General features: G+C 34.3%; 1 protein-coding gene across 3 annotated transcripts in view; it reads left to right on the top strand.

Moving 5' to 3' along the window:
* The first annotated feature begins 453 nt into the window (after window positions 1-453).
* The window catches only part of LOC306864739 (anion exchange protein 2-like), a 42,299-nt gene continuing 25,483 nt past the window's right edge, over window positions 454-17,269 (top strand). For 2 of the 3 annotated variants that reach the window (XM_079408944.1, XM_079408942.1), the window contains exons 1-3: window positions 454-514; window positions 8,469-8,527; window positions 13,767-13,935. In XM_079408944.1, coding sequence (XP_079265070.1) covers window positions 13,876-13,935 — 60 coding nt within the window. In that variant the 5' untranslated portion in view covers window positions 454-514; window positions 8,469-8,527; window positions 13,767-13,875. Of the gene's footprint in view, window positions 515-8,468; window positions 8,528-13,766; window positions 13,936-17,269 lie in introns of those variants that run through there. The other variant, XM_079408943.1, reaches the window with a different exon arrangement.

The raw sequence follows: 17,269 nt of genomic DNA, 5'->3' as shown, positions 1-17,269 counted from the left end.
GTCAAACTTAATTTTATATGAGCCATTTTATGTTTTATTTCTTATGGGGTTTGCAGCCATTACAGTTTTACACACCAATTTGAATGAAATATAAACAGTTCTCATAAATTAAAGATAGTTGTTTGTATATAGCATCTACCGAATTCGTGGAATGTGCTATTAAACACTACCATAAATTAATTAGTTTGTTTACCCGACATGCATTTTTTTTAATGCAATAATTTTAAGCACGCTCCTTGCTATTAAATCTTGTCATTGCGCTTCTATCGTTTCAGTAATATACCAAGTTGCAAAAGTAAAATAAAATAAAATTATTCGAAGTCAGGTTAGATTCAGGAATTTTGATACGTGCACCTCTTTTGACGTGCGCATTCATGCATTCGGTGTAAATAAAAGCCCGTTGAACCTTTTTTCCCTGAAAAGGGAAGGAGTTTCCAGTCGAAATCTGTATGACACGCACGCGCGCGCGCGTCAGATGCGGCTCATCATCAGTGAGGAAGGGAGATCGTCTGAGGTAAGACATATTTCAGACATGTTTAAGTGTTTTAAACACTCAGATACGAGTAAACTGTGAGCAACATCAGATATTCTGCTCATATCGGCCACGCATAAAGTGTCCTGGAGCATAAAAAGTGATTTTCTAACTGGATTGCAAGCACGGGTGATCGGTTAGCTCGCGCTAAGCTCTTAGGTAAAATAACTTTAAACGGGGAAATCTTAAATGAACATGGGCTGAGAAAACTGCGTTGTGTAGTGATGAAGCCGTCTGCTTGCGTCTCGTCTGCTCGTTTGTGTGAGTCTTGGTCTGTGGACCGCTGTCAGACATAATCATAAAACCCACTGCCACGTGACATCCACGGGGAAAATACTCAGAGCTGAGAAAGGAACTAAAGCAGCAAGCCTTCCAGTGACTTCATTTATATATATAGGATTTTTTTTTTTTTTTTTACCAAATGTAAATTAATTTCCCAGTCACATTTCCTTCGTTAAATAAGCATCAGAGAGAGAGAAAAAAATTAAATTCTATTTTATATTTTTACATTGACAATGTAATCAATATTCTGTTTATTAAAGCCAAGTATGAATCTCATCAAGTTAGTGTTTTTACACATTTTACATTTATTCCAAATTAATAACTCAAGGCAGTAACAATTTAAACAATATATATTTTATTTGTGAACTTTTATGTTCAGCTATTCTTTTTAATAGTTAACTTGTTTTCAGATCATCAAAAATATTGGTCACAGACACTGAGATTTACTTTAAAATTCACAAACTGATCATTTTTAATTTTACGTGATAAAGTGGTCAAGTGTGTGAGCATTATATTGTTCATTCAGACTGTGTCACGAACATTGAACACGCATAAACACAAGAGGTGGGATCTGTCTTATCTAGCCATTTTATATACATCTAAACATGAACACAAATTATAAAAATGACATTATTAATAATAAATTATATTAAAGGAAATTTCTCACTGGAAAATGTAGGTATGTTTTTTTTCTGTGGTTAAATTATCACAAAAATGGCTTGGATTGGTCGTGTCAGACGAATGGCACAATCATTTGTTTATAAACCTTGAATCTTTAAGCTGTTGTTTGGTGTGTGCTTGTTTCCAGAGGTCAGCTGGATTTAGGTCAGATCAGTGTTGTAAAGCCATCAAGGAGTCAGATTTCTTAGAGGAACGAAGCACTGACTTGGTGCAACCAGTACTTGCAAGCTTTAAATTGGCAACTTTGCCTTTGTTTTTGTAGTGCGATTAAGGAATAATGCCAGAGGCCAGCAAATCGGTGCAGATTACAGCGAAAAATATTTATCTTTGTAGTTCTTTCTCTATCTGTGCTTACGCGTGACTGATGTTTCAACATCCTTTAGTAATACACTGAAGATAGATTGCCATTTGTAAATTTTGAGCTGCTTATGTATATTAATTTTTTTTCTTTAAACAGGTTGACATTATTAGCAAAAGATGCAGTTGTTTATTAAATGTTAGATTTTTCTTATAAGACAGTTTTCATCTTATTTACCTCCTGCCGATTGGTACTCTAGACTTTAATAAAACAAAAAAAAACTAGCAATGATATAATAAAACAAGCTTTATTCATGCTTGCATTCCAATGCAGATCAACGGTAAGCTAACTTATTTTGCCCTCCAGGAAAAAATAAATAAAAAATGTCGCAGGCTCCTACTATTTCCCTACGGGGTTAAGGTTATTTTCAAAAGTCCTGCTTTGTGCTTTCATAATTGTCTGCTCAGCTGGTGACGCTAATCAGCTGAAAAATATTTTTAAGGTCGCTGTTCTCACGTAGACCACGATATTACAAATCTGACACGGCTATTTTGCAAATCGGTCCGCCTTGGACCCAACACTTGATCAGGGGCTCCTGTGTGGTTTATACAGTACTGTATTTCCCAGGATATGTGTTACTGTATTCACGTTGTCGTGAGCCGGTTCGATATTTCATTGTGATTGTTTGTTTTGGTGTGACTCAAGGTATGAATGACAGTGTTCCTCTGGTCGGGGCTTGCTTTGTTGGGTTTGTTCGCTGCTGTCGTATTACAAAGACGTGATTGTCCGCTCCAAGTTAAACAGAAAGAGTGTGAGAACTCTGACGGAGCTTTTGTGTGTCCGTAACCGGAGTCTGCGAAACCCCTGCTGACCGGTGTGCAGGGAAAAACACCTTTGAACAGCTGTTTAGTCTTGAAGTGATAGTTAAATAAGCTTAGTTTGAGTTTCACCTGTCGTTTCTCTCTTGCACAACACCAGGATCGTTCGTAAACACTTGTATTTTGCATTTGTTATGTGAAGCTGTGAAATCATGTAGAATTGAGAAAAAAATGCAAATCAGTTAAACTGCAGTGCATTAAAGGAATAGTTGGCCTAAAATGTAAATTCAGTCATTTACTCACCCTCCATGGAACACAAAGGAGAACATGTGATGGCTGATTTCCATGCTCTTTTCCATGAAATTACAATGAACCGGACTGAAGCCTTCAATCTTTAAAAATGACATGAAAGTATCATTAAAATAGTTCACATGAATCAATATTTCAGGTCTTTTGAAGCCTATGCATTTTTTTGTGGTAAACAGGTGGAAATATTAGTCGATTTTCACTGAGCGTTTTCTTTCCAGCAAGCTTTTAACTGCTGCGACCGCTTTGAGTTTCACCAGATCCATGATTCAGATTCATAAACGCATCATTCAGTTTGATTCTGTGACTTGGATAAACCGATTCACAGATTAGGTACTCAAAAATAAATAAATAATTATTTGTTCACCCAGCTGACATTGCTACTAATATTGATATCAGAATTTTTGGTGAATTTCAGTCTCACAATCACACAAAGCATTGCACATTGGCTTCATATGAACTAGTTTTATTCTACTTTTTATATTGCAAAGACTTTCAGTCCCTGTTGTTTTTTTTGTTTTTTTTTATATTAAGCATCTGAATGTTTTTTTTTTTTTTTTTTCTCTGTCTTCCACAATTGAAAACAGGGTTAATGAAAACTGAATGTATTAGGCCTATTTAATATTTTCTTAAAATTAATTTATAAACATTTGACGGTGTTATTTTAGTATCAATGATGTTTTTTTTTTTTTTTTTTTTTTTTTTTTTTTTTTTTATACTTCCTCTTAAAGTTTTAGAAAATGTGCCCCCTCCCCCATTTTTATTAATTAATTAATATATTTATTATTATTTTTATAATGTCTATATAGTTTTTAGGTTTCTTTTTAAATGAAAATGAGGAATGTTGCCTTGGTAACTGGTGGCTGAAATCAAATGCTTTTTTAATGTTTTATTTTATTTTAACTAATGACCAAGTAACCACAATTATTGTCTTTAGAACCACTAAATATCAGCTGATATATCAGTCACTAGTGCATATTATTCTCCCAAAGTATCCTGGGAATGAATTGAGGGTGTATCAGGTGTCTTTTAAACTTATGATAAGGCTAATTTTGAGGCGTTACACCAGTGCTTTTGTTTAATTTAGATCTCATGTTCCACTCAATTGAAAACTGAGCCCTCAGGAAACAACTTAGGAAGCGTAACTACTTACAGAAGTTCGTAACTCACAGAAGTTCGTAACTCTCCTAAGTTCACCCAGATGCTGCGTTCGCGAGGCTTGCAACGGCATTGTTTTGATTACAGTGGGGTCACGATTCACTGCGCTGCAAAGACTGTTGAAAGTTTACAAAGTGTTTGTGCCAAAACGGTTGCATTGAGCCGTTGTTTGTTGTTACTACATTGAGCATGGATCTGTTTCTAGCCTTTCTCAAGTAGCGAAACCCAAATGAATTCATGCGTTTTCCATAATCTCTTTGTTTCTGGAAGCAATAAAGCATATTTGTCAATTCAGTTTTTTAAGCCACTTTCCGAGTGTTAGTGGTTTATCAGTTTATGTCTATGGAGATGTAGGACTTTACACTGTTGTGCCAAAGGCAAGTCTAGCCAAGTATCAGGCTGCAGTGAAATCTGGTTACGGAGAACTGCGAACCATGACTGTGGCATTGGACAGTCAACTGAGAGTGAATTCACTGGATTTGTTTGCAGTTTTGAATAGCCACTGAGAAATACAGTAATATTCTTCCATTATTTGTGGATTTGGATGTTGAGAGGAATCTGTATTTTGATGTAATTGTTTTGTCGCTGCAATCTTGCTTTATGCATGCCAATGCGCATTTATGAAATAGCTTTTCTTCATTTCCCAATGTTTTGACACTCTACTACGTTTGTTTAAACTGCCTTCCCTGTTTATCATGACCAGAGCAGTTTGCTGACAATGAAAAGTTAAGGTGACCGGAAAACCGTGAAGGATGTGCTGTTTTCAGCAGGTTTTTACTCATTTTGTTGCTGAATTGAGGGTTTGTTTTTACTACCAGATCTAGTAATGTAAGATAGATTTGTCAAATCTTTTGTTTTGTCAGGAAATTGCGTAACCTGTGCAATGCAGACATGCAAATCAAGACAAAACTGAAAAGCTAAAGAAATCATCTAATGACTGGTTAGCATCTAATTGAAGCTCAGATTGCAGGTGTGCAAAATGATATTGTTTTCTTCATCTCGAGCATCTGATGTCACTGAATATGTCGTATAACACATGCTTTCTTTTTATATCGTCCCATTCATCATTATCTTTCACATATTCAGTACCACAAACTTTGGCGCATCCAGTCACTTATAATTCCTCTGAGGTGCTAATTGTAGCGGCCTGGGAACTTGTAAACGAGACTCCCTGTGGCCTGATAAAATCTCATGCACCTTGAGTCCTGGAAAGTATGTAGCAGCCAGCCAATCAGGTTGCGACTACATACAAAAATGACTGAAAAAAAATGGCAATGTCCATCAGGTGGTTCCTCTGAGATTAGGCTTCTCCTGACATTTATGTCTCTACACAATTCTCAATTATGTTATTTGTACATGCACAATAAAACTTTAGTCTATAGCTTTAGTCTATTTTTTTCTTTCATCCTTCCTTCCTTTGTCTGTCTATATACTATATACATATACATACACACACACACACACGCGCGCATGTATGTATATTTTTTATATATTCAGTATATTTATATATTATATAAAATATAAGAATATAAATGTTTGCATGTAAATATTTACTGTGTGTTTATATTTACATAATAAATATGCACAGTATACATATATTATGTAAACAAAAACTTTATTTTGGATGCGATTAATCATTTGACAGCACTAATATATATGTATAGCCCGATTCGGACGGTAATTGTTTCTCAGGGGGACACAAGTGATTTTTCACCATATACAGGGGGTAGTTGGTGATTTAATTGCCGTCCGAATCCAAGACGTCTGTGTTTTTCGCTCACCACCTCCGTAAAAATCCCCGGCCAAATTACCTACTGTTTTTTGACAAACACCAAGGTCGTGTGGTAATTTAATTGCTGTCCGAATCCACATCTCTGAGTTTAAGAGAAGAAATCGATTCAAAATTCAGCGTTTAAACCCTTTTTGAACACTCCTGAACACCGTACGGTAACTGTTGTACTTCGGTGTAATTTGCATACATATTTATTTCTGAAAAGTATTTAATACTTCATAACTGCTCCACCACAGGAGTGAGTGCAGAAAGAGAAGAAAAGCATGTAAACATTCGAAATAGGTCTTTATTATGGCAGCAGCAGGTATGCAATACAATTTTAAAATGTGTATTATATACGGATATATATCGCGTATAATTATATACAACTATAGGGCGTATTTTCTTATTTTTAAACAGGCGATTTAAATCAAATAATAAATAGGATTATACATTATAAAATATGCTTGGAATAATAAGAATATATTTTACATAAGTATTTTTAAATACATTTTACACAAGAAGAATACATTTGTAAATAAAACTAATTTTAGTATTTATTTTATTTGTTTTATTTTTATATATTTTAATACTTAAAAGTGCTAAATGTTTTTCAAGTTTCAAGGGTTTTTTTTAGTTCAGGAAAATAACTGCTTGTAGCATTGGATTTTATTTTTATTTTGAATCTAGGCCTATTTATACAAAATACTGCAGAATCCTTGTTTTAACCATTTTTGGTTAATGGCCATAACATGAACATAATTATTGTCTAATCGTTATCGGCCAGAATTATAATTTCTGTGCATCACTGTTTTTATTTTTATGTTGTGTACTATTAAGCCACTATATCATGATGTATTAGTAGGGCTATTCTAGTAGAAATTAGTAAGATTGTTGCTCAAGACTCGCACTCGCTCACCCTAGCTGTGAACTGATAGTTGAGATTCCTTTATATCTGACCTCATCCTATGCTGTGGGAGTCACTGCACTAATGTTGTGAATGGAGACCGCTCTGTTTATCATGCTAGTGGTATGACAAACTTGAGTTAATGACGTTAACTAACATTTATAATGTCACAGTCACACTTTAGGAGTGGTAGTCACTGGACTCATTGAGTAATTCTCGTTTAGTCTGGTTTTGTGCATAAAACCCTGTGGTACCACTTATAACATTGTGCCGACAGGCATTGACATCTTGGCCTTAAACCATATACTCAAAGAGGTCACTGACCAGTCCAAGTTCCTCTGTTCCTGAAGCTTTTTTGGGATTGAGGAAAACCCCAAGCTTTGAAGCAGACTAAAGTTTTAATTATATGCGGCTGGTCTTTTGGGCTGATCCAAGACCATGTGACTCCTACTGACACATACTCATGCTGCTACACACACACACACACACACACACACACACACACACGTGCATTTTACACACTTGGCTGTTGGTTCAAACAAATACTTGCAACTTCAAACAGTGCTTGCGTTTCAGGTTTTAGATGTTTTGTGCACATGTGCCCATGTATCCACCGATATTAAGCCCTGAAGTTACTTATTTTCTTATATAATCTTTTTTGGGAGTGTTTTGGGTGTATTATTAGGGTGTACTGCATTATTAAAATCAAAAAGCAAGTTTGCAAAAATAATAATGATAATAGGCTAATGGAAATTATTTTATTATTATTATTATTACCATTTATCAACATAATGAGTAATAATAATGTGAAAAATTAAAATTCTAATGATTTAGTTATTGTCAAAAGCTAAATAAAAATCAGTTTTTATTGGTTTTCAGACATCTAAGAAAATCAAAAACAAGTTTGCAGCAGTTTATTTTCATTTTAATTATTTTTAATATTAATAACAACATTATATGATATAATAATATGATTATCGCATTACTAGTCGTCATTTGTTAAATTATATTAGTAACAATAATCATTATTGTAATACTGTAGTTATTTTATCACATTATTATATTAATCATCATTATTATCATGTATATTGATGTAAAAAGTAAAGATTGAGTTTTATGTAATCATTTGGAATAATTAATTGTCAAAATACAAAATTGCTCTATACATATGTTATTAAAAATCCTCTCTCTGTTTTAAAGTAGTAAACAAGCAGTTTAAAATCTTTAGCAAGTGTTACACAAGAATATCAAAAAGCCTGTTAAGCCATTGGTAAATAAATGAGGCTCCTGTAATTGGTTTTTAAGAATCTTTTTTGTTGTTATGCTATCAGCGCTGTTTACTTCATCAAGGATAGAATGATGTCTTACAAGTGTCCTTGTCATGGTTAACGTTTCCTCACATGACACGTTTACTGTTAAAATGTCTTTTTTAGTCATTTAAAATACAGATGGATGTGAGGTGTCTGAGTGTGTACTATATATGTGAGGATGTGTGTGTGTGTGTGTGTGTGTGAGTGTCATAGCTGACTATGCGGTCACATGGCCAGCCGTCAGAGGTCTAGGGGAGGAAACCTAATTCGATTCCTCATCAGTGCTGGTGTTTGAGTGTGTGAGGGAAACACTGCAGATATACAGTGCTTTATAAGCTCTCACTCAGATCTCTGACTGTGTCTCTCTCTCTCTCTCTCTCTCTCTCGCTGGCGTTCTGTACACAGTGGCTGTTGGCTTTACACTAAGATGTCAGCGGCAGCTTCTCTGCAGTAAGCACATTGAGGTAAGTTAGTATGTTTCATTGGATTTTGCATTATGCTTTTTTAACTGTTCATTTTTTGAAATGGGCATTTAAACATGCAAATCAGGTGCCATTTAATTTGTTTTTACATGGTTAACCAGTTGCTATTTTAATAATTGGTGGGCTATTCAATCAATTTAGTTGATCCAACAGAATTTTGTTTTGAATAAAACATTTTTGCATAACTTTTTATGAGTATCTAAAAATGACAAGTAATTACTAGTTTAACTGCAAATTTTATCTTTTTTTGTGACTGAAATTTTGCATACACGTACATGACGTTTAATGTATGTATGCTTTTTAATGTTTCTGTGAATATGGCTTTTTTCAAAATTATGTGTTTAGATGCAACGTAACATTATTTAATTGATTATTTATTTTTTTAAACAGTTTTAACAGTTGATGGTCATTCAATCATCAGCTCAACTGATCAAATAGAATTTAGTTTTAGATAAAAGATTTTTGCATAATGTTTTCTAAGAGTGTCTAAAAATGATAACGATGGTCGGCGCCAATAGCTTCGTGGTTGGCGCGTCGACATACAACGCAACTGCGCTCACGGCAACCCGAGTTCGAGTCCCATCTCGAGGTCCTTTGCTGATCCTGCCCCCCCTCTCTCTAACCAATGCTTTCCTGTGGTCTCTCTCTACTGTCCTATCTATAAATTATTATTATTTTTTAAATATCATAACGATGTAGTAACTTTAAGATCACTTTGTTCATGAGTTTTATGAAATTTGGCCTAAGCATACATAGTGTTCAATGCGTTTTTATTTTGTCATTAATCAGTTTTTTTTTTCTCTAGGTGATGTTTGTATCAACATAACAGAATGCATTATTAATTTATAACTTGGCGTCTAGAAGTGAAATTCAAATAGTCAGCATATCATGATAGATCACTAGACATTGCAAAGTCAACAGTGAAAAGTCCAGTGGTTTACTGATATCGCCCAGTCATCATTTAGTCTGTGCTTTTATTTTCCCTTCAAGTAACTCTTGAATTTAATGAACGTTAATGATCTATGAATCAAATGATCAACGGGCATGGTCTGTTTGTTTGTATGTAGAGGTAGTGTGGCGTGTCTTGTGAGTTTGATAAAGTTATTAAACATCACTAATCTCACAGCAATAAGCATCTCCAATGTCCAGCTGTATTTAAACAATATGTTGAAATTAAAAATTTATTTTTGTCCAAAACTAAGTGTGGTTTTGTAGATGCTAGTGCTTACCTGATATTTGGTACAGTCACACAATTTGTATTGTTAAGTTACTTCTGTACAAGCTTTTGCTATAAGTATATAATAGGGATGGTTCACAATGGTCGGCTAATTGACTAGTCATCCAACAGCTGAATAGTTGTTAGTGAGGTTGACTAGTTAGGCATACACTCACATGAAGGTCTTCAGCCAAAAAACTCAAGCATCGTGCCACAATCTACTGCATCGTGTAAATTTATTTTTCAACTTTTCAAAACGCGTCTGCATTTTTCCATTACGTTGCACAGTTTTTTTTTTTTTAATGCAACAAGGCATCTTAAAAAAAAACACCCAAACATTTTTTTTTTTGAACATTCTTTGTAAATTAATAAATGAAAAAGATTCAAAAGTGCAAGTAGGTGCACATTTAGAAACATCTGATTGACTTTTGCTGTGAACTTGTGACTATTTGAGTTAATAATTTATACTTTGGAAAAACCAACATAAAAATGCATTAAACAGTCCCATAGATTTCCATTCTAAGTACTCTAATTCAAGTTTTGGTTTTATTTTTGGTAATATAATTTTTTGCAAACTTGAGAAAATGAGAGTTCTAGACTTGATTATCCAAAAATTGATCACGAACACCAAGTTTATAGCTCACGTGTCAATGCTTTGAACCTGCAACCTTTCGGTTTCCAACCCAGATCTTTAACCACATCATATAATGCTTGATCCAAACCAATTTTTTGACATTTTCTGTTAGAGCTTTTCAACTCACAAACATGTCTTTCATGTGGATGAGCCGTTGGTCACTTGTAAACTAGGAATTCTATATTTGCTCTGCTACTCGATCATTGAGCGTTTTATATTTTTACAGTGAGGTTTCCGCATTGTGATTGAATGTCTATTTGCAGATTGGCATCTTTACTGGCCGCCTTTGCTTTGTCTGAAATTATATTTTATAGACATACTTGAATATAATCCAATAAGCCTGTTTGCCTTTCACAAAAGCAAAAGGATTTTCCCAACTGAGAATGCTTGATCCTGAGCTCTGTTTAAAATGAGGGATTCCAGTTGAAGTTGGATAACCTTAACTTAGATTACAGAATCTACAAGTTACATGTACAATGGCTTGAATTGCATACCTGTCCGACAAGAAATTGGTTGTATTTGATCCCACTTTCTTTATTCTTGCCAAGTCGGACCATGTCCACCAAGTGCTAATGCTTTGAATTTCAAAGGATAAAGTCCTTTTGTGTTCACATTCAAGGTGTACAAAACCAAAGGTGATATGGCAAGCATGCGGTAGACAAAAACAGTTGTTAGAAGTGGTTACCAAGCTGACCTCTGGAGGAAATAGAGAGGGAAATTGAAGCAACAACAAACAACAAGATTCCTTTATTAATGAACAAGAAAATATGCAGCTATGTTCTTTAGTAAAACTGTGTTTTTCAGCATAAAGGTGAAGTTTGCACACTATAAATAGAGGTTTATATTGTGCAGATGCACACCTGGTTAAACCAACTTGAGCACTGGAGGTTGTGTTTGATCAACAACATCAGAGCAGCAAGCTGAAGATCATAGAAGGGATTGTCTTCTCTTTCATTGTGCAATTGTAGATATTTCCTGTTTTAAAAGCATTTCCTTTTTTAAACAAAGAAACTTAAGTTTCATTTTCCCAGTGTTAAAATACTTTAAAATACCTGTATGAACACAGTATATTTTTGTTGAATTCCATTTGGTGATGCCTAAAATGTGCTTGTTTTTCATCTTCAGTTTTATTAAAATAAGATAAATTTTCTGATCACAAAAGTGCAATTTCCAACTTTTCATTGATAATTGGTATCAGAATATATGCAATGAGATGACTTGAGCTCCCACAATTTGTGAAATTTATTATTTTTATCGCTGTTATAAAATCTTACATGAATTTAGCTACTTGAAAATGAGCCATTTGTTCTGAAACCAATGACCTTGCTTATGAAATGAAGGACAAATGTGACCCTAATATGCATTGCTAAGAACTTCATTGGGACAACTTAAAAGGCGATTTTCTCAATATTTGGATTTTTTTGCACTCTCAGATTCCAGATTTTTTAATAGTTGTAGGCCTGTCTCAGCCAAACATTGTCCTATCCTAACAAACCATACATCAATGGAAAGCTTATTTATTCGGCATTCAGATAATGTATAAATCTCAATTTCAAAAAAATTGACCCTTATGAATGGTTTTGTGGTCCAGGGTCACAAATCTGTTTTTGAGTGAATCCATTTTCTGTCAAATAGCCAAATATCTCAAAGTATGAGAACGTAAGAAATGTGGACATGTAGTGTATAACTTTGTATCCCAACATTTTTTGATTAATGTGCCTCTCACAGAGCTGTTGAATCATGCAGATAAACTCAACTGGTCTGAAACAACTGCTGGAATCGGTGACCTTCCAAGGAATTGATGTAACTGTACAGAGAAATATCTAAAATTAACATTTAAAAAAAATACATTGCAACATCACAATATAGCACGCCCTATATTTAGAAAACTCTTAAAGATAGTGTGACCAAGTTGAACTCTGTTGCGAGATGAATATAAAATAAGAGGATTTTTTTTTAATAAGGTGTGGTTTGAACTTGGTATTGCAGTGATGCCGTCCAAGTTGAGTAACTGGGCAGGTCCCACAAATGAACACACATGTGACTCCTATCATATAAGAGTCAACTGCATTAACTTTACCATAGTTTTGGTCTCCCTGTAGGTCATGTTCCTCTTTAGGTAAGGTCAAGTTATTTCGAGATTACTTTATCACTATCACTTACTTGGATTACTTTATCATTCAGAAATCTTTTGATGAAAATGCTCATTAGTCTTTATATCCAGAAGATTATTAATTTGATTTATGAAATGTTACAGCTGTTTCTCACAATAAAAAGTGTAATTTTAATTGGAATATATGTTCAGTCTTTTAAAAACATGAGATGATGTTCGTATTAAGGTCTAATGAGACCACGGTAGAACTTTTACTCGTTTGATGCAAGACCTCAACCTTGAGCATCATATTGTTTAGGATGTTTCTCTTCAACAGGAACTGGATCAGGATGGCTAAAGGGTAAATGGCTCCATATATTGAGACATTTTGCCACAAAACCTCCTATTGCAAGAGAGCTTAGATCCACAATTCAGCTATGGGAAGCGCTTAGATGAATCAACAAAAGAAAGACTTGAAAGGAGTGTTGACGTCCTTGAATGTTGTAGTTAGAGGTCAAACCTCAACTCAACAATCAAACAATTGTGTTTTTTCACAGAATACTGCATCAAACCAAAGGTTACTTCCACAAAGTACAAGCAGTTAGCAGTTAAAGGGGTTGTTTTTCTATTAAAAATTGGTTACTTGCGATTATTAAAGGTAGTATATTTTCTTGGCAACACTTTACAATAAGGTCTCATTATTAAATGCATTACCTAACATGAGCTATTAGCAGTACATTTTTACAGCATTTATTAATATGTTAATATTATTAATAAAACATTGCACTTTAGTTATTAGTTTACATTAACTAATGTTAAATGATATATTTGATTTAAAAAATATTTGAGTTAGTATTGAAATTAAGATGCTGTAGAAGCATTGTTTATTGTATGTAACGTTTCATATGTTAACATTAGAATTTAGTGTTACTATTTTGTCTTGAATTCAACATTAGTGGAACTTATACAGTCAACTCTTGAACTGTTGTGATCTTTGAATGGTTGAGCATATCTTTATCTACTGTTACATCACATCCAATAATTTATGGTTATTTTCATGCATGAGTCTCTTATCTGTGTGTCCCCACAGTAGCAACTTTATCTGGTTTTTATCAGTCTTTGGATACGAAGGGGACTGTTATGTCGTAGTTTAAGACCATTTACTCCATAAATAGCATAGCAAATGGTTTAATCGCACTGCAAACTTTTTTTGACTGGTGTAATATAAAGGTTGTAATTAGCAATGAACAAATTATTTAACGTTTCAAACTGTTTGCAGGTTATGCTGCCTATAAACTCCTGCTTGAGTCTCAGTGAGAAAGAGAAAGGCTAAAGCCTGTGCAGATCCGATTGTTGTTGAGCGTCTCTGCAGTGTCCCGACGTCAACCATGAGCGACCCCGTGGCTTCAGATGAACTCACCAATGCTGTGGCTTCAGTCGTTCTGAACGTAAGTCAACTGCTTTATTGATTTAAAGAGTTGTGCAAATGTTCAAAGCTATTTAGCATGAACTGTGGGTTTTTATTTGTTTATTTCTAGCTTTTATGTGGTAAAAAACTAAATCACCCCTTTCAATCAAGTATTGTGCTTACAAACCTACAATAAATATAATTTATATACGCTTCCAGTCAAAAAATTATAAATAATTAAGGACTTTTTTTTTTTAAGTCTCTTTTGGTCTCTAAGGCTGCATTTATTTGTTCAAAAATGCAGAAGAAAAGCAAAACGGAGAAAAAAAAAATCAGGAACATTATATATTATAAATTATTATTATTTATATTATGTTATAATTTTTTTATAAATTATTTTTCTGTTTTTGTTTTTTCTGTTTCATTTTTCTATTACAAAATATTTTAAAATGTAATTTATTCCTGTTATGCAAAGCTGAATTTCAGCATCATTACTCCGGTCTTCGGTGTCACATGATCCTTCAGAGATCATTCTGATATGCTGATGTACTGTTCAAGAAACAAAAACAGTTTTTGCTGCCTAAAATTTTTTAAACTATTTATTATACTATATTTTACAATGTATATTAATATTAAAATAGAAATGGTTATTTTAAATTGTAACAATATTTCACATTTTGGTGAGTATAAGCCACTTAATTTATTCCAAAAATTTGGTTGTACTGTGTATAATGCAATATATAAATAATTTATGCTAATATATTTTCCTTGCAACATATTGAATGATTCCTGTGGGATTTGCATGATTCTCCAATTTTTAATAATAGCAGATTTAGAGGTATATAAAATGTTGGCTAATATAGTTAATTATTAACAACTGATATGCATGCATGTACACCAAAATGTAACATTTTAAACAGTAAATTAATTTATTTGCACAATAATTCCCTAATTATTAACACTTTAAGCAGATGCCTAAAATTATTGGATATTTTAATAATATTACTATATTACCATGACCTGAAAACCTTGATTAAACCATAGTACTCTTACTGTATGCAAGTCATGTGTGCACTTTGACATTTTTTATAAAACATTTTTCCTTGTTTTCGATCAGTAGTGGCCTCATTCATTACTTCTGTGCTCGTCTTTTACATGTACAAGTATGTATTTCATTCTCTGAAAGGAAATAGCATAAGATCCAGGCAGACTCCCCAAACAAACCTCTGTGTTGTAATTATCCGTGCGGTCTCTAATGGTCTGGTATCACTGACAGATACTATAAAACTCACTCGGGCAACTCGAGGGAAACTCAAAGACCTTCTCGCCCACAAAAATCACCCTTTTTTTTTTTCTCTCCTGCAGCTGTATGCAGTGATAGGCAGCTTTCTGTGACTTGAATTGCATCCTCTCCAAACCCACACTCCGCTGAGTCAGCATTCCCAGGGTTATGCCTTTAAAGAGCCAGTTCTCTTGACACACACGCAGTCTCTTCAGTCTAGTTCTTCCTCACTATTTTGGGCCTACAGTTCAAATAGTTGTCAATGTGTCTTTAGATTTTTACATAACCATTTTTATTGACAAATAACATTTTATTAGTATCTTTTAGATCCATGTTATGCTGGTTGCAAACATATATTGACAGGGCTCTCAAGTGTCACGCATTGAGCGTGACAGTCACTCATTTCGGTCTATTGTCACGCACTCCCGCCACACATTGTATTTCTCACGCAGAAAAAACTATTTATAATATATTTAATATACCGCAGCGCCCAACATTTCTCTGGCCGCGCCGCTCTCGCTATGGAACCGGCAGGATTCAAGCGCGTCTCCCCTGGAGTTCTTAGTCGAGCCTGCCACTTATCAGCCAATCAAAAAAAAGAAATAGGCTACACAATAGCCAATCAGAAAATAGCACTATTGTATCTGGGTAAGATTTAACGCAACAACCAATGAAAAAAAGCATCCTGAAATTGTTCACCATCTTCCTCGTTCACCCACAGAGGAAACCACTGGAGCCCCGAGCATCACTTTGAGCACAAAGTAATGATCTCCTGTTCCAGCAAATTCACAACTTGTTTGACACAAACAATATTATGACAACTTGACTGCTGTTAGAGAATGTTTCCCAGATAATTAACATCAGTTTTTCATGAGTGTCTGTTACTTAGCCAACAGTTTTACAGCCTGTTCACTGACAACATCTGCTCAGAACAAGTAGTCTAGGCCTAGTCATATTTTCGTTATCACACGATGACTGACATATTGTCACATTATAAATATATCTCTCTCCAATAGGCTTAATAATTTTATTAGCACTAAGATGTCACTCTTGCCTGTCTTCAAAACTTGAGAGCCCTGTATTGATTAACTACAGATTTTTAAAACTAAAGGTAAGTTTGAGTCTAGAAATCATCCAGAGGAAGCATCAACCCGAGTCATTTAGTCTATACTGTAGTTCATGGCCTAATGGGTATGAATTTCTCATTGCTAGTTAGTATAATTCAGAACTTAACTGGTTAACTGACATTGGCTGGCCTCTTAATGGCAGGCAACTGTTGATCCATAGGTTAATGATCAACCCGCTGACACGACTGCTGGTTTTGGGTGTGTGGACGTGGGGTGTGTTTGGGGGAAGACTTGACAATCAGCGATTGGAGTTCGAACGAGCCCTGGCGTGGTGAAATTGGGCCATTCCATATCCTCTTCCTGCTGCGGTCATGTGATGACAGGTTGCTGAGGAGCCTACGGGTTGTTTGCTCATCTTTTAGAATTGCTTGGAAAACTTGATTCTTTTACTCGTGTTTAGACGTGATAGATAACCAATGGACGTCCTGTACAAGTTAAAGGTCAGTCATTTATGCTGTTTGCATAGGTTTAAATTAGCTGTAGTATTAAACCTTGGCCATCTTTATGGTTCACAATGCGCTGTTGCACTATAGTCTCCAGCACTCATTATATAAGCCATTGTTGATGTTTTTGCAATATTTTGTGATATCTTGTAAATCAATGCTTGGCAAACAGTTAAAAGAGGGATAATTTTGGAAGGCTGAGGACTGGTGGATCTTGCCTCATCGGTCGGAGTAAATATTGAAAAGGGGTGTTTCTACATGTTATCTAGGCTCACAAATATGATTAATATCATGCCAGGGTAATATGCTGTCTTTAGATTGTTGAACAGTATTGCGTTGTTTTGTAAGAAGTTAATGTGACGACTGTTTAAATTAATAAACACACTAAAATTAAATAAGTTGTTTAAAAATTAAAATATAAATAGTTTTTAATTGTTGTTTTTATATTATTGGCATTTTAATAATATATAAGATGTATATTATATTCTAATATTTGTGAAACTGACTAGGGCTGTGTATTGG

This window comes from Barbus barbus, assembly GCF_936440315.1.
Source record: "Barbus barbus genome assembly, chromosome: 46".
Lineage (NCBI taxonomy): Eukaryota > Metazoa > Chordata > Actinopteri > Cypriniformes > Cyprinidae > Barbus > Barbus barbus.
This window is presented reverse-complemented; position numbering and strand designations above follow the sequence as displayed.